Raw genomic sequence first — 23,004 nt, forward strand, 5'->3', positions numbered from 1 at the left:
TAAGAGATGATGAAAGCTGTAGTGCAAATATATCAAAAGTCTGTATTTCCGGTCTGCTCATCAGAGGTTTTCATACATCATTTCTTTCCACCAGTTTTTTAAATATCATGTTACCAATGGTGGAAAGATGGCCAAGACATTGAATGCATCAAAGTAATAGGCATCCTACCAGCATTTAAATGTTTAATCAACTAGGATTCAATTGTCCATTTTATTTTCCAATTCTTGTGATTTTTAAATTTTGCCTTTTAAAACTATTTTTGGAGTCAGGAGTATACATTTTGAGACTTCTGATTTTTTTTTTTCTTGATCTAAACTGTGGTGCTAGAAGTACTGTGGTAGTAGCTGTTTCTTCTATATTTATGTGTGGTTTTAATTTATGGAATGCACTCAATGGAACATTTTTCATTGAAGTTACAGTTCCCCACTCCAATCACATGTCTAATTCTATTTTAATGCATGCATTGTCAATTGTAATTCCTTTCTATTGCAGCACGTAAGTTATATAGCAATCACTGAAACATGAAACTTTTGCTCTGATGAGCTTCTATGGGAAACTATACTTGATAATGCAAGTTTTACCTATTGATTTAACTTCGTTCAGCCTTCCTGTCATTTTTATTCCATGTTTCTCAAAAGTTATTGAATGTAAAATGGTGGTATTCACTTGACTAGAAAGAATGAACTGATTAAACACAAAGTACTTGTGATGAAAAAAGGTATGTGAATGAGAGACCTAAAACTAGATCTAGATTTGCAGTTCATCTTCACAAGTCACTAAATGCTGTTTCCTTTTTTTGCAGATTTCTTTTGGTGCTGATTTGTTTAATATTCAGTGTACTATCCACTATAGAGCACTATTCTGAATTTGCCACTGGAACCCTTTTCTGGATGGTAAGTGAACTTTTTTGGGGGAAAGACTCTAGTCAGTTTGACTAAATCTAAATTGTTTTAGGTGAACAAGAGAGAGAACTGTTAAAAATCTGCATGCAAAGCATGCTACCAGGACACTTAATATATTACCTGCTTTCATTAAAGGAAGGCCATAGTTTAATGGGGATGATTATTTTCTAGATCTCTACAGTATGAGAGTACTTGATAGATTAACAGTTTTTATATACTTCCTTTTCATAAAGTATGGAACTGTACCCTGTAGCTCTTACAGTGGACAATTGGTGTTCATCAGTCTTGTGCAATGTGGAACAGGATATTCGATACGCAGGAGGCTCCCTTTCTAAAGGGAACACAGGAGACTCCATTCTGAAGGGAAGAGAGATTTCTAAAGGGAACAGAGCTTTCTAAAGGGAACAGTAAGCTCAATATGCAATATGCAGGCTTGACCCACTTCTGAGGGAAGTACTGCCTCTCTGGGCCCAAAGGCCCTGCCTTGGCTAAAGCCTCAGACCTCTTAGGGACATGGTTTAGTGCTAAGAGTCAGGTTGTGGTTGCACTTGAAGATCCTGAGGGTCTCTTCCAACTGAAATGATTCTAACCATCTATAAGCTGTTTCAACACACATACAATATTTTTAAGTGCTAATTTGAAGCAGGTGAGAAATACAAGTACAAATTAGACAGTGTTCCTCCTCTGTTCCCTCCCCAAACTCCTTTTCACCTGTAGAAAGTTAAGAACTGAGATGAAGTATCCTTCATAAAAAATTACTAAATCACTTTTAAACTGTTGCTCACAATATCTGTATTTCAGCCATTCTAATCCTCTGATCTCAATGCGTGATAATCTCAGTCTCTTTTTTTTTGCTAAGTAGTGGCTCCTAATATGAAGGATTTTGGTTTTCCACCTGTTAACAAAAATCAGTTACTTGCTTGCTTCCCTATGGCTTAGACTACATTAGTATATGCAGCTTTTGCATGCAATTGACTAAGCCATCATTAGGATCTCTGAGTTATTTTGGGTTTTTAATTAATGTTAATCCTGTATCAAATTCTGCTTGACCTTTAAGCCATATTCAGTGTCAAACAAAATGCAGTATTCTGCCAGTCATATATAGCCTTCTCATACTCACTGAAAGATGTGGAGTGATGATAGGTCAGTATAAGCACCACTCAAAACAGTAATACTGGCAAGGATTCAGTGCTAAGCTGATTGTTTTTGTGTAGATAGTATGTGCATGTGCAGACACATATTATTATTGGACAAAAAATAACTAGATGAAGACAGATGTGTGGTTCACATAGTGCCCACATAGTATTACCAGCTATTTTTAAATTATGTTATAATCTAACAAATGAATCACGCATAGTCAGTGGCAGTGCTGGAACAATTTCTTGGCCGCCTAGTTTTATGACCTTACCCTTACTCTCTTGAGTTTAGTTTCCTCCCTACTGTTTCCTTAGCTTCCTTCCTATAAATGGCCAGCGCAGAGATTATCTTTTCTGCTGGCTCCTGTGATTCACTTGCCCAGAAAGCATTAGTCTTAAAAATGTGAATCTGAGAGTTTTCTCTGAAATGAATGCACTTCAATTACAACACTTGAAGATGAAAGCTTTTAGAGTTAATGAAATTAGTTCTTTTCATAGACTTGTGAGGTTTCTTGTTTCTAGTAGCTAAATGGTAAGACTCCTGCTTGGAGCACTTCTCCCCACCTTTACCTTCAGGAATTTCAAACTGCATCTCCCATTTTACCCAGGAGACTGTTAACTCCACAGAAGCCTGGAGATCATTGTCCTTTTAACTCTGTAGTAGGTCATCACGCTGATCTACTTCACGCCATAGTTGACTGGTCATGTAACCAGAGAGAGTTTCTCTCACCAAAATATGAAAACACATGCATATATGTTTTGCCTTCCATGCCATTCTGCTCTCCAGGAAGTGTCTGAGAACAGAGGAGGCTGCCAGTATGGTGAGAAACAAAACTGAATCAAAGCATTTGTCGGATCAAGTTCAAAATGAAATTGATTCATTTCTCTTCTGATTGAAGAAACCTTCAATTATTTGCATAGCTCTGTAGTGTGTCAGTAGCAAATAAGTACTAGTATGTGATGATTGTGGTACTTTCTCACTTGTGGAAAAGTGCTTTTCATTATACTGAGGTAGAATGACAGTTGGGAAGGACCAGCTACAAAATTGTAATGTTGAAAGTTGGTAAGGCCTGATAAGAAGGAGAGCATTTGATACTTGTGGGCACTTAAATGTTTTTGTATTTTTTTAGAGAGGGTGAGATGATGTGCCAAATACAAATTTGGATAGTATGTGTCACTGGGGCAGATACGGCATGTTAGTTACAAATGTAACTGCAGATGTGTCCTAAGCCACTAAAATCTCGTGTTTTAAAGACTTAATTTTTTAATGTTCTTACTACATCTGGGTGGTGTTTGATAATCTCTTGTCAAGTATGAAACCTATCATTCAGACAAGCTATGTGAATGTACTAAGGAGAGAATACTGTATCTAGAAGGCCCTCCAAAACAGTGTTCGTAGTTTAAAAGGAAAAAGGGGGCTGAAGAAGTTGCTGGAACTTGAGGTGAAAAAAGCCCTGAACACTTCCTGTCTTCACCCCTCCACCCAAAGCCTATGTTTTCAAGTCTCTGAAAATTCAAGTGAATTATGGGGGAAAAAAATATGACTCTCTAACCCTGCATTTGAATGTTAAGGCAAATCTGTCATCTTTGAGACATTTTATGATCTCTGTTAATTCCTGGTTGTTCTTTTTCTTGTCTGACTATTTAGCAAGCCAGCAAATGAGGGAAGTGACAGTAGCATTGGCACAACGAAACATGCTGATGAACAACAGCAGAACATATAGTGAAGAACATAATTTCTTCTAAATTTTTTATACTTGCAAAGGGAAGCTTAGAGTTTCAAATAGTATTTAAAATGAATCACAAGTCTTCTAGGTAGAACAACAATGTGCATGTTATTTCACAGTTTACAAAGCTTAAATATACTTGCGGTTGTTTTTAATACAGATTACTACATGTAGTGTGGTATGAAAAGGAATCTCTAGTTTCCCATGCTTTCTTTGGTCCTGGAGCTGTACTGTTGGAAGCTTTTTCACTTGTCCATCCATCAGTATTTAAAATATTCTGCATGAGAAAATTATTGTACAATGTTTGGGGAAAAAAAGCACAATGGAATAGGCCACAGTTGTGAATAAACTGTTTGAATTACTGAAGGCAATACTATATTACTATCTACCTTTTAAACTTGCACTGTCTGTCCTTCTCTTAAGCTCTTGCATGTGTTGGAGTTTTCCAAGCAGGAAAGACAAATAGTGTTCTCCAAAATAATTGTGGCCACTTTAGTTACAGACTGTATAATTGGAGGGAGTACCATCTCCACTTGTCATTGCATGCAAATACCGGATCTCACAGAACTCTGGATCCATATGCATTGTTGATTTTTTCTTTTCATACAGTCATAGAATAATTTGAGTTGGAAAGGACCTCAGGAGGTCTCTAGTCCAACCTCCTGCCCAAAACAGGATCAGCGATGAGACCAGACCAGGTTGCTCAGGGTGTTATCCCATTGGGTCTTGAAAACCTCTGAGGATGGAGACTGTGTAGCCTTCCAGGGCAGCCTGTTCCAGTGCCTGACCATCCCTCATAGTGAAGAAAGTTTTCATTATATCCAGTATGAATTTCCCTTGTTTCAGTTTTAGTTTGTCATCTTTCATCCTTCTGCCATGGTCTGTTTTCTTTCCTCTTCCTGCTGTGCACTGCTGGAAAGAACCTTGTTCCACCTTCTCAATAACCCTCTTGTATGTATTTGGAGGCAGCTCAGAGGTGCCCCATGCATTCATTTCTCCAGGCTGAACAAGTCCAGTTTCCTCAACCTTTCCTCATAGGGCATGGACCTATGCCCTGACCACATTGATGGCCCCTATGTGGAGCTTGCTCCAGTTTATCAAAGTCATTCTTGTAGTGGTGGAAAAAACAGGTGCAGTATTCTAAGTGCAACCTAATGAGTGCTATTTAATAAGAAATAATAACTTCCCTTGTTCTCTTGTTAGATTTCATCACTTGCATTTGGATGAGGTTGTCTTTAGAGACTTGCTAGCTATCCTGAACTTGTTGACCCTTCAAAGCTGTCTCCAACAGGATCCCACCTAGCCGTTCCCTGAATAATTGGAAGTTTGCCTTCCTGAAGTGCAGTGTCTGTACTCTCTTCAGGATCTTGAACTACATTATTTCTTGTACACTACATCCAAGGCATTATCGTTGATTATTATATCCCAAACTAGTTTTTCCTTGTATATCTGAACAGCAGATCAAGCTGAGTCTCATTCCCAGTTTTCATTCAATACCAATATCTAAAACTTACTCCTGAAACACTCCAGAAATCTCTCAGATTGCTTGCATCCCACTGTGTTGCTGTTTGAACAGGTGCTAGCTGAATTAAGGTCCTCTGTAAGAACCAGGGCAATTAATTAATTAATTAATTAATCTAGACACTTTTGGCCCTCATGGAGATATTTGTCAGGGTTTGTTTGTCTTTTTAATAGCTTCTTCCAAATGCAAGTCAAGAACAGTGATTATGGGATTTCCTACAGTCAAAACTTAATCTTAAGTCAACACTGTTCACTTTCTGTCTTTGACAGAATCGACTCTTAATTATTATTTGTGTTTATCTGCTACCTTCCCAATGGTTTTCATAAGTGCCCCTTAAATACCATGTGACTGAGTGCAGAATGAGTTTCTGATTCCTACCTGATCTGCAGAGCTATCCCTCCATGTACTTTTCTGACAGGAACCTTGAAGAAGGCGAAACCTGACAACAGTCCGTTTGTTGCATCATTTTTACCTGTTGCTTGTTTTTCTTTTTCTAATGTCAAATTCTTTCAAAATGCATATTCTGAGAAATTAAGAGAATAGGCATAGTATTATTCATTTTTAATTGGAAACCCTACCTGCTTGCAGTAATTTCATACTTAAGTTCTTCACTGATGTGTTTACAGGTAAATTTGTAACAAATAATTAAAAGAATAAAAATACAGTCTTTAAATATTAGAATTGGTTTTAGTTTACTTGTTCTTAAAATAAATATATGCACCTTTATCTTTACCTTGGTTTCTTGTCACAGGTCAAATCTATTTCCATTGACCATATTTCCCAGACTTCTAACCATTTTCCTTCTTTTTTGCTCCAACTTGCTGCATTTTCCCCTGTGAGTTCAACAGATCAATCAAGTCAGTGCTGCTTGCTTGTGATATATTTCATTACAAAAAATCTGCTTACTTAACTGTTCTTTTTGGCTTTTAATATTTGTAACTTGTATGTAAGTCTCCCCTTTATAGTTCCTATTTGAAGAAGGTTCCTCTAAAATCTTATTTTCTGTAGTGTTTAAAATTATGCTGCTTCTTCTGCCACTTCTCTGGAAGGTTGTCAAACTTACATGGGCATGTCTGCTTCCTGATTATAAAGCTTTCTTTCAGGTGTGTGTGCATATTATACAACAAATTCATGTATTTTTACCAGTTAGTGTTGTTGGGTGGTTTTTCAAAGCAAAAAATGTCTTGAACTATTCTCAAAGCGTTGCACGTAAATGTATTAACACAGACTTTTTGTGTAACCATAGTCAAACCTTGAAGTTGCCTGAGTCCAATACCACAGTATCTAAGTGATGGAGATTAAAAATTTAAAACAAAGAAACAAACAAACAAACTGGGAGTATTTTTACTTAAAGTTCCCATAGAAATTATTATTTTTCTTTCAAATTTTTATACCAGAACAGGAAAAAATGCTATGCATTCAGCAAACTTCGCATATTCTTGCACCCATCTATTTTTCAGGCTTTCTTCATTGTGTCACTTTTAGGTAACATTCAGTCCTTTCACTTTGTCCCATATTTTAACTCTCGAATATGTACAGTTATAATTTTTTCTTACTCTAAGATGATTCTATTGAAAAATTACTTTTTAAATGTTGCCCAAACCTCTTGTATAGCCTTTTGCCTATACAGCAGGAGACGGTAATGTTTTCTTAAAGATCTAGTAATTTATGTGCTGGTTTTGACTTGTAAATGGAATCTAGATCTTTAAGAATATGTCATTAAAAATAAAGTGTGCCAGGTGTAATACCTCCTTCAAGGATTAATCTAATGGAGCATTTTCATGGTTAGAGGTCATATATTTTTCTACCAGGAGAGGTCACCATGGTAGTTTACAAAAGACAGATTTTTATTTTTATTGTAAAAGACCTTGCAAAAAGAGTTTCTTAGCTTGTGGAAGTAGTTCCATTAATTGTGCTGTTCTAAAAACAAGATCAAGATATTATTTTTATCATACACATGATGTTTTTACACACTGGTAGCAGGACACAATAAATCGTCAATTTGTATAACAACAGTGTTGTAGATGAAATGGAATTTTTCCTCTGTTTTACTATCTTGATGTTATTTACCTTTTAAATTTAAGAATATCAGAAGTGTTCTTGACTTTGAGAAAATAAAATGTTTTTTCTATAAATTATATTGATTCAACTTTGTTAATTTAATTTCTACTTGTATGCCATGATGTATTTAATGTTGTGGACATTGCAACTGGAATGAAAGAGGAATAGGAAATATTGTTTATCTTAATGTACTTTCCAATTTAGAGCACATAATCCAAATGTGAAATCACTGCAACATTTGCAGGCTGAGTAGTAATGGCAAAACTGTGTAGGAATTGATGTGGTGGATTGGACCAAAAGCTTGGTTATTTCAGTGTTGTGATTCTGATAGTCGTCTGTCTTCAATGCAAAAAAGGAATACTTTCTTACTAAACCATTATCTGTTAAAATCAGTAAAGCACTTCTAAGTCTTGTTTTGCTTTCACCAGGGGTCACTAAATTCTGGTCATGGTCTCCTGATGGGTGTTTTCCCAATGTAGTTTTCTCAGGTTTATGGGGTAAGACTTCAAAGGGCTTGTGCTGTGCTAGAAGCTTTCTGCACAAGGTGCATAGTCTTAGTGTTTCAGCTGGGATCACCTGCCCTGTTTCAACAGAGCTGGGAGCTGGATCCTGGATTCCAGTGGTTTTTCTAGATGAGCTCAGCTCCTTTGGTACCTTTTCCTTTGGGAGACAGACTTCATGCATCTGCTTTGCTCTGACATGTTTCTTTGCTGGAAAAAGCAACAGCATATCTTCCAAAGACATTAACGCCTCTAGTTCGTAGTGGTACAGTACTAGAGACTCTGTTTTCAGGGTCCTTACTTGTTGCATTTATTTTAAGGCCTCACTGCCCTCTCACACTGCTCGGTTGCTTGAAATCATCATGTTGAGACTACATTTAGCGTGTAGTTTTTATTTACATCCCTATTTGCAAATCCTGCTGGAGAAAAGGCTAACATGTAAGATTAGAAACTCCCACATCAAATGCTGCTTTAGCTTTCTAGGAGAGAGGCTCATGCTGCGGCTGTATTTAGGAGACAAGGATAAAAGGAGGATCTCATGAAAGACTTAAAGGCCGCAGATGAGTCATATTGTTCTGTTTCTTTCTTGAAGTCACTGCTCAGTTTTGGCTTTATGTAATGATTTCTTCTGCATCACATGCCATGAACACATCATCCTTTATATATAGGCTAAGCATTTCAGAATATCCAAACATCAGAGTACCAAGTGATAGCTGGCTTACTTAAGCCAGCTAAGACATGTGTGTATTTAACTACTCTGTTTCTGAAATGGACCTCAGGATGGCTTTTCTTTTTTGAAAGTAGTGAGTTGACACCATTTTCAAAATGTGTGGTTTTAAAAGAGAATGCACTTTTCCTGTCTATAGTGGAGGAGCTGTCTCATTCCTTTATTTTTGTCTCTGCTTTTGTCCCTTCTCCCATTTAAGCTATGTGGTAATGATGTCATAAGATGCCATATCATTTTTAAACTGTTAGCAGAGTAGAAATATGGCTGCATGGTATGTAAGCTCAATTTAGTCTTCTCCATGATTTATAGTGAAGCGTGTGTATTCTAACAGGTTTGAGGGCATTTTCTCAATCCCATCAAAGCAACTGGTGTTAGAAAGTAAAAATAGTGGAATTTTTATCTGTTTTCTGGTTTTGTGCCAATCTATCACTCTAAGTCTGTGCTTTGCAACATGGCATTAGCGCTTAGGGCCTTCTCTGGGTCTGTTGTGTAAAGTGATATGTTGATGATCTAAAACATGAGGTTCACAGGTACTCCTCCTTTTGGCCTCAGCATGTAATTTCTTATAGATGATAACAGATTTCTCACAGATTATGGCAAGCAGAGTAGGTCCCGTAATATTTAGTGTAATTTTGTGATATTTGTGTAGTGTATATTGTCTGTGTAATAGCAGGTGTGAATGAAGTGTCCAGTCCCTTACGTGAACTGGCAGGTAAAGTGTTTCAGTAGAAAAGTATGCTGTTTCTTTCATACTATGAGTTGGACTATGTTAGCGTAGAACACATCTGAACAAAATTAAGCACATGACTCCAAAGCTTTTGCGCTATTCTTTTATTCCTTGTAAACCTGTGAGAAAGAAAACAAGAAGGAGAACCCCTATTTCTTTCTGAGCTTGTTGTTGGTCTGTAGGAAGATGAAAAAATACATCAGGAATATTATATTATTACAACATAAGACATTATTAAAATAGATATGGAATATTGTTTCATAAATTAAATATATTAGGAAAAAACTGAATCTACAAATCTTTCAAGACATTCCATAAGTTTAAGTTGTCTTCTAAGTGATCTTGCTGAGTTACCATAGTCTTCCTGGAATCAAATGTAACTATTAAGCTTCCTTATGTGAGTTATGATACAATTATTCTTGTGGCTTATATTATCTTGTGGGTTGCCCTAATGCAGTACAGAACACGTTGGCTGGATGATTGCTGTGTGATTTTCAACTATCTAAAATAGAAATTGTACAGTAAGTATGGCTGAGACAAAGTAACAAAGGGCCAACTTATAATGCACTTACTCACTTCTTACTCCAGCTCTATAGTGTTTCCTGTGCAAAGTGGTGTCCGAATGCGGCCCAAGAGACTAGAGAAACATTTCTTACTTGGGAATGAGAGGACAGTGGAGAGGTACATGCAGGATTTTTCCAATTCATCCCCTCGAAATTTTGAGACCCTCCCAAAGCAAAAGGTCAAGAAACATGGATATGTTTATTTACAGTTCCGAAGTGGATACTCATATTGAATAGATTCCACTCCAGGAGCAATGCTAAACACTTCCTCTCCTACCAGAGGTGGTCCCTTCAGGTGAGGCTTCAAGATGTGTTGTTGGGGAACTGGAAGGTTCCTGGAGGGTACTGGTGCATCTATAGAGGAACGAAGAACTTCAGGCATTGTCTTCTTGAACTTCTTGATTCATTATTTGATAATGTTTGTCTTAGCGGTATCTTTCTGAATTAAGCAATTCTAGAAAAAACTCCTACTCAAAAATAATTGAGACTGTAGTTAATTTTCTTCATAGAAAAATTGTTGCCTTTCTAAGCAGAATTAAAAAGTAAATCCTCGTCTCTGATTCACCCAACTGACTTGAGTGGTAGTTATCACCAGGTAATATGACTAGAGCACCATGTGCTTCCGTCATTAAGGTACAACTTCATTCTGTACAAGAAATAGCAAGTGTTGATTAACTGAAAGATAAAGATACTCCTGGTATGAAGTCAGCAAATTCAGCAAATTTAGCAGATGCACATGGAAACATTTTTCAAATAGTTGTTAAACAAATTCATTTGTATTCAGACAACAAACTTTTAAACATTAAGTGCATTGGTTTCATCTAAGAGATGTAGGTCCGAATGAGCTAATGATACTATAGGACACTTAACAGTGTTTGGCATCTCTTTTTCCATGTATTAGATATTATATTTTCATATATGATGGTTTGTCATCTTTATAAGAGCAAGCATGATGATAGGAAATAAGTATTTCAGGATCAGTAGGTTTTCATAGCATTTGAGTAGCTATTAAGCTAAACAGGTCACTAAACTGACATTTTCAGCTCTAAGGACTGGAAAACCTTGAAGATGGGTTATCAGATTAAATTTTGGACATGAGTACACGTGTGCAAACATTTGGACTATTAAACCTTTATGCCTGCTTCTGAGGCTTCATTGTTTTGAACTGCCATTCCTTGATTGAATCTTCATGAACACACACTATTCATTTAGCCATCCCACTTCCTCCTTTTACCCGAGCACCTAAATATTCCAATAAAAAAAGTGAAGAGAGCCTTGTGTGTGCTCTCCACCTAAAACACAGCTGCAGCTGAGAAAATACTTGTCTTTTTCATGTGTGCGCTTTAATCACTTCAGCTGAACTCCTTTGCTTCTCCTGCTTCCCCCATGCAGTTATCCACAACTGTACTGGAACATATTGTAAATTCCTGGCTATATGTTTCACTTACACACGCCTCTGTATAAAATGTTGATTTTCTGTATTAAAGTGAGTATTTATCTATTTGGTCATCACTGACATCCTTGGGTAAATGTTGACAGCTTTTTCACAAGAGTTTCTTATTTGACTGATTGAATTAGATACGGATGGAAAATGTTTGCATACGTATTTCCCTTTAAGCTTATTTTTTAAAAATATTTTTAGTAAAATTAATGAAATGGAGTTACACTAAGAATGGCATAAACATGATTATGTGTTATTTTATTTTCTATTTTATGAGGAAAAAAAAGACTTATGCAGTGGCTGGACTTAAGAAAAAGAAAAACAAGATTAAATGTGTTTAAGGGATTCCACCTGACTGGGCAAAGTATATTATAGATGTGCTTTTTTTGTTGTTGTTTTGGGGTTTTGTTTTTGTTTTGGTTTGGTTTTGTTTGTTTGTTTTTGTGTTTTTGATTTGTTTGTTGCTCTGTTGTTTTTTTTTTCCAGTGAACAAGCGCAGAATAAGGAATGCTGCTGCTGACTTTAGCAGAGATATTAGACAGTACAAACCTAGTTAAAAATCTGTGATTATATTATGTGTCAGTTCTTTACAGTGGTTAGGCAGTTATTGCATGTTAAACGCTTTCCCTAGTATTACTGTGGCAATTTGAATTGCCAGGAGTATCCTTTACAACTAACAAAACAGGAAGAGACTAACACCTGAGTGTGAAGAATCTGGTCTGTCCTGTTGTTTCCTTACTCTGTGCTTCGCTTCCTGGAAGATAATTTGAGTTGAGCGCTGCCTAAAAACCGCTCTCTGCTGGTACATTTATCAGTACAATGTGCCTCTGGCTGGGCCTCTGAAGCAGGGTCGGTGCCCCAGACAAAGGATGATGCTCTCCGTTTTTCCACCCCTGTCTCCTGATCCTTCAATGGGTCATGGCAAATGTCCTGACAGTTTATGACAGCTGTTCTGTTCAAAGAATCTGCAGCTTTGCTTTCCCTTTCTTTCCCCACTGAGGTTCAGAGAAGGGTTGAAATAAAATCATGGGTTCTGGAATTTGCCTTGGGAATAAAATACCCGTAGGCCAAATATAGTTTTAATTTCAGCTTTTAGAAGTACTCTTGGAGGCTCAACAAGGAGTAACCTAAGCCTAAGAAGCTTTTACTTCCTCAGCACCTATCTGCTCATCTCCTTTCTCACAGTTTTTTACTTAACTGATCCAGTGAATCTAATATGCAGTTCCTGTAGAAATGATTCTTCCACTGCCATCAGCATTGTCTGTTAGGACCAGCATTGAATGGAATGCCACTGAGTGGCAGATGCATGCTTTTGATGCAGCTGGATGGCATGTTTATTTTCATTTGAATTACTATGGATATCCTTCCTTGTCAAATGGTGAGTTACAGACATTGTCAATGAAATCACATAAGCGATGCTTTCTGATTATGTTTCTTAGAATCATAGAATAGAATCACAGAATGTCCTGAGTTGGAAGGGACCCACAAGGATCATTGAGTCCAATTCCTGTCCCTGCACAGGACAACCCCTCTGTTCACACCACGTGTCTGAGGGTGTTGTCCAGTCTCTTCTTGAACACTGTCAGGCTTGGGGCTGTGACACCTCCCTGGGGAGCCTGTTCCACTGCTCCACCACCCTCTGGGGGAAGAACCTTTTCCTAATGTCCAAACTAAACCTCCCCAGCACATCTTCCTGACATTCCCTCGGGTTCTGCCATTGTTCACTAAAGAGAAGATATTGGCTCCTGCTCCTCCTCCTCCCCTTGTGAGGAAGCTGTGGCCCCCAAGAGGTCTCCTCCCAGTCTCCTCCAGGTTGAAATAAGTGACTTTTTAGCTGATTGTCATATCGCTTCCTCTCCAAAACCTTCACCAAACTTCATAGCTCTATTCTGGACACTCTCCAGTAGCTTTATATCCTTTTTATCCTGTGGTGCCCAGAACTGCACACAGAGGTCCAGGTGAGGCCACACCAGTGCAGAGCAGAGCGGGACAACCACATCCTTCGCCCAGCTGGCAATGCTGTGCTTGATGCACCCAGAACATGGTTGCCCTCTTGGCTGCCAGGGCACACTGTTGGCTCATGTTCAACTTGCTGTCAACCAGAACCTCCATATCCCTCTCTGCAGAGCTGCTTCTTCTTCTAAGACAGTGAACACATGTGAAGCTAAGCCAATTTAGTCTGCAGATAAGAGCGTAGGACTGTTTTGCTTCAGAAATGCTCCTTTATTTCAAGCTTTGGTATGAATTTTCTGCCAAATTACAGAAAGAAGTGCTCATGACTTCACAATCTACTGCAAAGCTTCAGTGCCATTCCTCCTGTAGGTCTGTTTGGTCCATATAGACGGTGTTCTGCTTAGTTTGGTAGAAATAAGAGATCCTTAATAACAGACCTGAAAACAAATGATGCTAAATGATGACACCAGGAACCTGCTAAAAATGTAGAAAATTTATGAGATCCCTGAAACGCAAGAATTGTTTTTCTTTGAGGATTATCCTTGAATTGTGGTTTGGCTATTAAGCTTGAATAAATGCTTGCATTCAGATTTCAGACAGAGCACAAACTTAGAAGTATTACATGTTGAAGCTCTAGATAATACATTAATTAAAAAAATAAAACTTGTGAAGTTCATTTGTTGCATATTTTCTTGTGCTTCTGCTTTGAAAAATCTTCTGTAAACTTTCTTTCTGCTTATCCTTGGTTTTAGTCAGGCTGAAAAGTGCCATGAAAACAGAGGAAGACTGCATATTTTCTTGGTTTTCATTCCAGGCAAAACAAGGAGGTAGAAGTGAATACAGAAATGTTAACCTGACATTGTTAAAAATAAAAATAAAATTTGATGTGATGTTTTGTATGTTAGTGTAGAGTTTTTCTTATTTGTTTTTAATCTGTGAAATATTTGGACTCTTTTCAACCATTAGTTAGTTTCAACCATGATAATTTTAAAGACATATTGGTATTGTTATTCAGTGAAAATTGCGATTTAAGTGTGTTTACTCTCTGAGTGCTTTAGAATTGCCCAGGTGCAGATTGCAAGCATGTCTAAGTTAAAATGCAAATATTTTCCAAGGCTGAAATTTATATAGTAGGTGTTTGGTGACTCGAAGTTAGTGGATACGGTTTGGGTTGGAACAAAGCCTAAAAGCTGTGTTTTGGTTGTGCTAGCATATTGCAATGGTGGAAGAAAACAAGGAAGGAAGGAAGGAACAAAAAATCTCAGCAAATCTGTCCGTATTATGATCTTTGCTAATCCACTTCCTTTAGAAGTATCTCAAAGTATACTGGTTCTTGTTCATGTGCTGTACAATATAGTGCTATAGAGGGATGTAATATTAAAATATAGATAATTCTTTTATTTTATATGCTATGTATACCCTGCTCACCTGAGTCCCAGAGGGGAGCAGTTTGGGTGCTGGCACGATCCTCAGTGGAGCACCCTGGCGTGGCGTACAGAGATGGGTCCTGAGCCAGGAAACCTCAGGGAGCAGAGCAACCTGCCAGGAGTCCGCAGCTTGTGCTCCAGCAGCTGGAGAGACCTGGGTAGGTCTGAGAACCCCTCTTCCTCACTGCCCCCCCCCAAAACAAGAACCCTCTGGGGAGCGCTAGTGGCCAGGGTGTGGCACAGCAGTTTGTGCCGAAGGGCGCTGGAGCTCTGCTGGCTTGACCAGGGAGCAATAGTATCCACCTGGCAGAAGGCCTTGTCCTCTCTAAGCCCTGCACCCACCACGACTGACACAGCTGCCCAGACAGAGCTGTGGTGAGAAGATGCTGATGTCCAGGCTGCAGGGTCTGCTCTGCTCTTGTGCCAGTACTGGATGGCAACAGTGAGCACCCCTGTGGGAGGTGTGCCCAGGCAGAGGAACTTCTCCGCTTAGTGATGGAGCTCTGGGAGGAGGTGAGTAGGCTATGGAGTATCAGGGAGCCTGAGACAGCCGACTGGAACTGCACCCTACCTTCTATAGGAAAGGCCTCTCAGGCAGATAGGACACATCATGTGGAGGGTTCTTTATCCTCCCTCCATCTGGCTGAACATGTAGGAGATATGGGGTAAGGGTCACAAGCTGCTGTGCACCATGGCAGGAGTGTCTCCTCCATGACTACACCACCTTTCCAGGTGCCCTTGCATAATAGGTATGAGGTTCTGCAAGTGGAACCAACTGGTGAGGATGACGGTTCATTTAGGTTGGAGGTGTCACCAAGGTTAGGTTGGCCTATGCCCTGCATCAAAACTGCTTACATAAAGAAAAAAAGATTAATCATTGTCATAAGAGACCTCCTTCTGAGGGGAACAGCCTTGGCACACTTCTTAGGGAAGTCTGCTGCTTCCCTCAGACCCGGGTTAAAGACACGATGGAAAATTTCCTGCCCTGATACGGCAATTGGATTATTAACCATTACTGATTTTTAATGTATGCAGCAATAAGGTTACAATAAGAAGTCAGAGGGCAATCAAGAGAGACTTCAGGGCCTTGGAATGACTGGTAAAAAATAAGGAGCACAAGTAGTCAAGTAGTGTTTTCCTCTACCTGTCCAGTTGCAGGGAATAATGAGGCAAGAAACAGGAAGAACCAGTAGGTCAATACCTCTCAGCCTAGTGTCACCAGCAGAATTTTGGGTATTTTGACCATGAGTTGGTTTACATGGCTTGCTGGCAACAGGTGGGGTATGCCGGTTTCAAAGATGGAAAAGGAGCCTTGTGCAAGAACTAGCAGAGCTCATTGAAAGAGCTTTAAACTAGGTTTGAAGGGGTACAGGAATAAAAACAGACTTGTTAGAGATAAGCTTGGGAGTGGCATGACACTATCTGAGGAACTATGTGCTTGCAAAGTCCTTCAGTTTGCTCTACAATGTGCTGAGTACATTGGAGCACATTTGAAATGTCTCTATACTAATGCATGCAGCATGAAAAATAAACAAGAGGAGCTAGAAGCTTTGATCGAGTCCCAGAGCTATGACATTGTTAGCGTAAGTGAAACCTGGTGGGATGAGTCCTGTGACTGGCATGTCGTGATGGACAGTTATAGGCTCTTCAGGTGGGATAAGCAGGGCAGGCGAGGCGGCAAGGATGGCACTGTACATAAGGGAGCGGTTGGATTGTATGGTGCTTACAGTTGGTGATGACATGGTTGAGAGCCTGTGGGGAAAGCAAATAAAGCAGATGTTGTTGTGGGAGTCTACTGTTGACCACCCAGCCAGGATGATGGCACTGATGAATTATTCTACAAGGAATTAAGGGATATCTGTAGATCAACTCTCCTTGTCCTTATGGGCAGTTTTAACTTCCCAGACATCAAAAGGGAATATCATACAACAGACACAAACAGGTCCAGGAAATTTCTGAAGCATGTTGAAGATAACTTCTTGATGCAGGTACTAAGGGAGCCAACTAAAATATGCCCTCTTAGATTTGTTGTTTGTAAACAGAGAGGGACTCATGGGCCAAAGGGTGATTGGTGGCTGTCTTGGCCATAGTGGCCACAACATAGTTGAGTTTCAAATGGTTGGTGGTAGGAGAAAAACTGCCACCGAAACTTTGACTCTGGAGAGGAGACTTTTGGGCTGCTGAAGGAGCTCGTTAGTAATGTTCCCCGGGAATCTGCATTTGAAGGTATTGGGGTCCATGTATGCTGGTCATTTTTTAAGAGCCATCTCTTAAGAGTGCAGAAATGGGCAGTTCTACAGTGTTAGAAGTGAAGCAAGTGGGGAAGATGGCTGACTTGGCTGAGCAGGGATCTTCTTCTTGAACTTAAGTGAGTAAGAGAAGCATATGGACATGGGAAACAACGACAGGCAACACAGGAGGACTGCAGAGATGCTGTTTGCCACTGTAGGGAGAAGATTCATGTGGCTAAAGCTTGATTCAAGATCAAGGTGGACAGCACAGTGAAGGACAACAAAAAGGACTTTTAGAAGTATTTTAATAGCAAAAGGAGAATCAGTGATAGCACCGGGCCATTGCTTGGTGAGGTGGATCACCTCACAAATAGGGACATAGACAAAGTGAAGTTTAATGCCTTCTTCAGCTCTTTCTTCAGCACTGATGGTGGGGCCTGGGAACCCAGGAGTCCTGTGTTGGAAGACCGTGACTGGAGGGATGATAAACTCCCAGCTGACTTTGAACTTGTTTGAGACTCACTGCTCCAGCTAGATGAGCATAAATCTATGGGGCCCAATGGGATTAATCCTAGCATATGGGAAGAGCTGGCTGATGTCATCACGGGACCTCTATTACTTTTTAATGGTCTTGGGAGTCTGGAGAGGTCTCAGTTGACTGGAACCTGGAAAATGTTGTTCCAAATTTCAAGAAGGCTAAAAAGGAAGACTCTGGTAATTACAGGCTAATCAGTCTCACTTCAGTGCCTGGAAAAATTATGGAGAAAGTTATGCTAGGAGTTATCGAAAAATACTTGAGAGACAAGAGTCATAGGTTATAGCCAGTACAGGTTCACGAGGGGAAAGTCGTGGTTAACCAACTTAATTTCCTTTTATGACAAGGTCACCCATCTACTTGACCAAGGGAAGCTGGTAAATGTGGTGGTTTTGGATTTTTACAAAGCTTTTCATACTGTCTGTCATAGTATCCTCCTGGATAAACCATCCAGCACACTGCTAGACAAGTTCATAATAAGTTGGGTGAGCCATCAGCTGATGGGTTAATCTCGAAGAGTTATAGTAAATGGGGTTACATCAGGCTGGCAGCCAGTCACCAGTGGGATTCCCTAGGGCTCAGTTTTTGGACCAGTGCTCTTTAATGTTTTTATAAATAATCTGTATGTAGTAATTGAATGTACCTTAAGTAAGTTCACTGTTGATATTAAACTGGGAAGAGCTGTGGACTCCCTCAGGGGTAGAGAAATCTTACAGTGAGATCTGGATAGACTAGAGAGCTGGGTAGTCACCAGCCATATGAAATTTAAAAAGAGCAAGTGCTGGATTCTCCATCTGGGACATCATGATCCTGGTTGTACATACAAATTGGGGGATGACAGGAGCAGTCCCATAGAAAGAGATCTGGGGTTTGGGTTGATGGCAGGTTGAATATGAGTCAACCGCACGCCCTGGCAGTCAAGAGGGTCAACTCTGTCCCGAGGTGCATCAGGAACAACATAGCTGACTGGGCAAGCGATGTGATTGTCCTACTCTACATTGCACTGGTGTGGCCCCACCCCAAGTTCTGTGTACAGTTCTGGGCATCTCATTATAAGAAGGACATAAAAATTTTAGACTATGTCCAGAGGAGATCAAATGTCCTAGTCTTGGCTGGGATAGAGTTAATTTTCTTCCTAGGAGCTGGTATAGTGCTGTGTTTTAGATTTAGGATGAAAATAATGTTGATAACACACTGATGTTCTAGTTGTTGCTAAGCAATATTTGTACTAAGACAAGGACTTTTCTGCTTCTCATACTGGCCTGCCAGCAAGGAGGCCAGTGGTCCATAAGAAGGTGGAAGGGCACACAGCCAGAACAGCTTACCCAAACTGGCTAAAGGGGTGTTTCATGCCATATGACATCATACTCAGCTTATAAACTTGAGGAAAACTAGCTGGGGACACAATCACTGCTCAGGGACGGGCTGGACATTGGTCAGCAGGTGGTGAATAATTGCATTGTGCATCACTTGTTTCATTTATTCTTATTCTTACTTCTACTACTGTTATTATAATTACTACTATTTTTATATCTTCTTTTGCTGTCCTATGAAACTGTCTTTATCTCAACCTACGGGTTTTACTTTTTTTCCGATTCCCCTATCGCACTGAGGGAAGCGGGGAGTCTATGAACAGCTATGTGGTGTTTAGGTGCCTGCTGGGTTGAACTACAACAATGACTAAGATGGTGAAAGGCCTGGAGGGGAAGACTTAAAAGAAGTGGCTGAGGTGACTTGGTCTGTTCATCTTGGAAGAGAAAAAGCTGAGGGGTGACCTCTCTGCAGTCTACAACTTCCTCACGCGGGGCAGTGGAGAGGAAGGTGCTGATCTCCTGTCCCTGCTGACCAGCGATAGGACACAAGGAAATGGAATGAAGCTGAGTCAGGGGAAATCCAGACTGGACATCAAGATAAGATTTCTTCACTGAGAGGGTGGTCAGTCACTGGAACAGGTTCCCCAGGGAAACTGACATGGCACCAAGCTTGTCAGAGTTCAAGGAGAGTCTGAATGATGCTTTTAGTCATGTGATTTAGTTTTACGTGAGGAGCAGGAAGTTGAATTTGATGACCCTTTTGGATCCCTTTTGACTTGAAAAGTTCTGTGATTCGATTTTGTATATACAAAAGCTGGCATTACACTTTCTAGTTTTATATTTATAACTTCTGTTTGATCATCTAGAAATGTTTCATATATTTGTTAGCTTTATGAATGATAGGCTTGAAGCCTCCCTCCGCTCCTTGTTTTTTAAAAAAATATGATTTGGAAATAAACAAAAGAAGAATATTGTGTTTTTCTGTATGATATACTGATGAAATGAAGCTTAAACTGTCCATTCATGCGAATCACATTCAGGAACAGATTATATCTCTCTTACATACTGGCTGGCATATGCATATAAAAAGTGAACAGATTAGGCACAGTCCTTTTTATTGCATCTTTCAGCTCAACAAACTTATTTGTATTAGTCATAGGAATAAGATGTGTAAACTGTAGTGACTCTTTTAATGAAATAAACCTGATATTTTGTCCTTTTAATTTTGATAGGAAATAGTTCTGGTTGTGTTTTTTGGTGCTGAATATGTGGTCCGATTGTGGTCTGCAGGCTGCAGGAGTAAGTATGTTGGCTTCAAGGGAAGAATACGCTTTGCCAGAAAACCCATATCAATTATTGGTAAGATTTAATTTTTTTTTTTTTTCCCTTAACTTTGCTATTATCATCCAGTTTAAAGTAAACACGTCAGCTACTGCAGAGGCCATATTGCAATTCTGAGCTATGTCTGTCACTCAAACATTTATCTACTTTCTGAACCTATGCAATTATTTCTTCTTTTGGATTGGTAGAACGGAACATTTAAAATATGGCAGTGAGACACAGGCAGACATCAGTTTAAGAAAGGCAAAATTGTAAAATGCAGAAATCTCGACTAAATCCACTTGTGTAACTGGAGAAAACTGTCAAGCTTTTGAAACCAAATTACTTCCTTCCAAGGAATTTCTAAGGAAATTAGAAAGCAAACACAAAGGTGAGCGTAAATTGGAAAAAACATGGAAGTGCAAAGTATAACTCAGGACAAATTCTCTTGGGTATTACTAAAGTTAAGTAGTTCAGATTGTTCGAGTGACTACTGTGCGTAACACCTCTGTAGTAAGAGAGAGTTTAGAGGGAGAGATGACTAACAAAACCTGTGGAACAGTGAATGAGTGATTAATAAAATGTGATGTTCGGACAAAATTGTAGTAGATCATAAAATCAGTGTTTCTGTTTTAAGTCTGTGATTTTATATAGACTCCAGTAGAGCTGTGAATTTTACATGACATGAACATCAGCTCATTCAGTTGTAATTAGAGCAAAATGCAAGAGGTGAAAGGGGAGAGGGAGAGAATGAGTCGATATTTACTTAATCATCTGTGACTTTATGAAACTTGGTGCAAAAACTTGGGAAACAACATATCATACGTGTGGATGTGGGCAGTGAATAATAGGATGAGATACTGTACTCAGTTTTGGATTATTGAGAAATAAGTGTTTCATTACATACAAACAAATTCTTCATCTGCTTCTAGATCAGATCTAGTTTCATGATATAACCATGAAACCTATAGGTAACTCTTTTCTCCTAATCATGTTCTTGACTCCTCTTTCAATTAAGAAATGTTTTTTAGGTAGGTGTATTAGAGTACACAGTTGGAGGAGAAAATGTGGCAGTCCCCTTAAACTATGATTTCAACTTGATAGTGGTTCTGTACACTGGTATTGTGCATCTACCACAGTAAACATTCATGTTTGTATAGCCCTTGGAGGAGACATGGTCTTTTTTTTTTTGTTAAGAAAAGCTAAGAATGATTACAGCTGATAGTGCATTCAAAGATATCAGTACTGTTTTTACATTTAAAATTACTGTAAGAATACAATACATTTAAAGTCAAGATTTGTTTTTACATATCAAATGGAGTGAGACTGTGTTTACACTAATCCAAATAGATAAACATGGGAAATACTTCTGCTGTGAAAGATTGAATCATCCTGACTCAACCTATCATTTTCAAACCAACAAGAATAAAGTATGAACACTAGAAAAATAAATTAAAGGATTAGAACAGAATTTTAAAAATAAGGTATTAATTTTACTTTTGCATTAGTATGAAATTTTTTATTTTAAAATTAGAAAATATCATTGAAATGTCTTTGATATCAGAGAGATTACTTTTATGGGTATCTGTCCACACTAAAATTTGGATTAATTCTTAGAAATTTCAATTTAGGTAGCAATTTTGAACTTTTGAAATTTCTCCCATTCGTTTTCCTTTTCTCCCTTCTCTAATTGTAAATAAAAATTATTTTGTTGCTTATTACCTGAAAGAGATTTAGAAGTCAATCTAGTTATTACTTTCTTTTATAAACTTGTTTAATATTATTCCATTCCGTGCTGCATAAATTAGTATGTTAACATGCAACTTCTAGAACTGGGGAAAGAAAATGTTAAGATGGGACACACTATTTCCTGAATAGTCTTTAAAAATTTTATCTAAAACGGAAAATGATGCAATGTCTCCACCATATAAATACAATTTTTTAGTTTCTTATATAGGTTTTCTGAAGTTAGCCTATTTTTTCTCCTCTTTGCAGACATGTTATAGGTGATTACATATAAGTGAGAGAAGACAATTCTACAGTTAGAGAACCTGTCAGGAGGCATAGATTGAATTAATTTCCAGCATACCAAGAATCCCTAGAAAAATAATTTTGCCTCTTCATGTTTCTTCATTCCCTAATTTACAGAATGAGGATCTTTGAAGATTGTACAATGCTCATGTACTCTGGTAGCAGCTGTAATAGTGATACCTTTCCTAAATATTGATTTAACACTTCCATTACTTACTACATAAGTAGAGTTAAGTTAGGAGATAAATCCTTCTGAAGATCTCAGCCTAATTAGGCTTTTATGAAAGGGAGGTACAAAACACAGGAAAAATCAAGACAATGTCCTTACACAAGCTCTTTTATTTGTTATTGTTGCTGCAGAAAATGTCATGAACAACCAATTTATGAATTAACTTTTGTTTCTTCCAGTCTTGACAGTATGCAGTTTGAAAGACATAACCGGGACATAAGTTACTGATGTAAAGACCCGATATGTGTGTCCATCTCATATTGTCCTTAAGGAAAGGGCAGTAGAATTTTATTTATGAGCACCTTTAATCAGTTATGTATACAGTTCTGAAAAATCATCAGCACCTGCTATTTGAAGTTCCAGTTATCTCATATAAACCTAAATTATGCAGTGCCAGTAGAACACAAAAGTTCAGCAAAATAAGGATACTATGTAAATCAGATTGAAATATGTGCATATAATTTGTTTAATTTAAGTCCCAATGGACATCATATTATCTTCAGACTATTGAGAACACACCTGGAAGCTGAGGGCTATTTCCATTATGAAAAATAATATGGCAACTAACAATTAAAATAGAAATGCAAATATTTTTACCGTTTTAAATTCTAAAAGGATTAACTGCTTTTAATCAAAACGTTGAGAATTGCATACTAGA

The 23,004-nt window shown here is 38.5% G+C and overlaps 1 protein-coding gene across 1 annotated transcript in view; it reads left to right on the forward strand.

The window, feature by feature from the left end:
- Positions 1-23,004, forward strand: part of LOC308053212 (potassium voltage-gated channel subfamily KQT member 1-like) — a gene marked incomplete at its 5' end in the record, with an annotated part of 492,142 nt that overhangs the window by 21,624 nt on the left and 447,514 nt on the right. The window contains 2 exons of the mRNA XM_080364037.1: positions 804-894; positions 19,999-20,125. Of these exons, the coding sequence (XP_080220163.1) occupies positions 804-894; positions 19,999-20,125 (218 nt within the window). The remainder of the gene's footprint in view (positions 1-803; positions 895-19,998; positions 20,126-23,004) is intronic.

The sequence above is a fragment of the Nesoenas mayeri genome, assembly GCF_963082525.1.
Source record: "Nesoenas mayeri genome assembly, chromosome: 1".
In the NCBI taxonomy this organism is placed as follows: Eukaryota; Metazoa; Chordata; class Aves; order Columbiformes; family Columbidae; genus Nesoenas; species Nesoenas mayeri.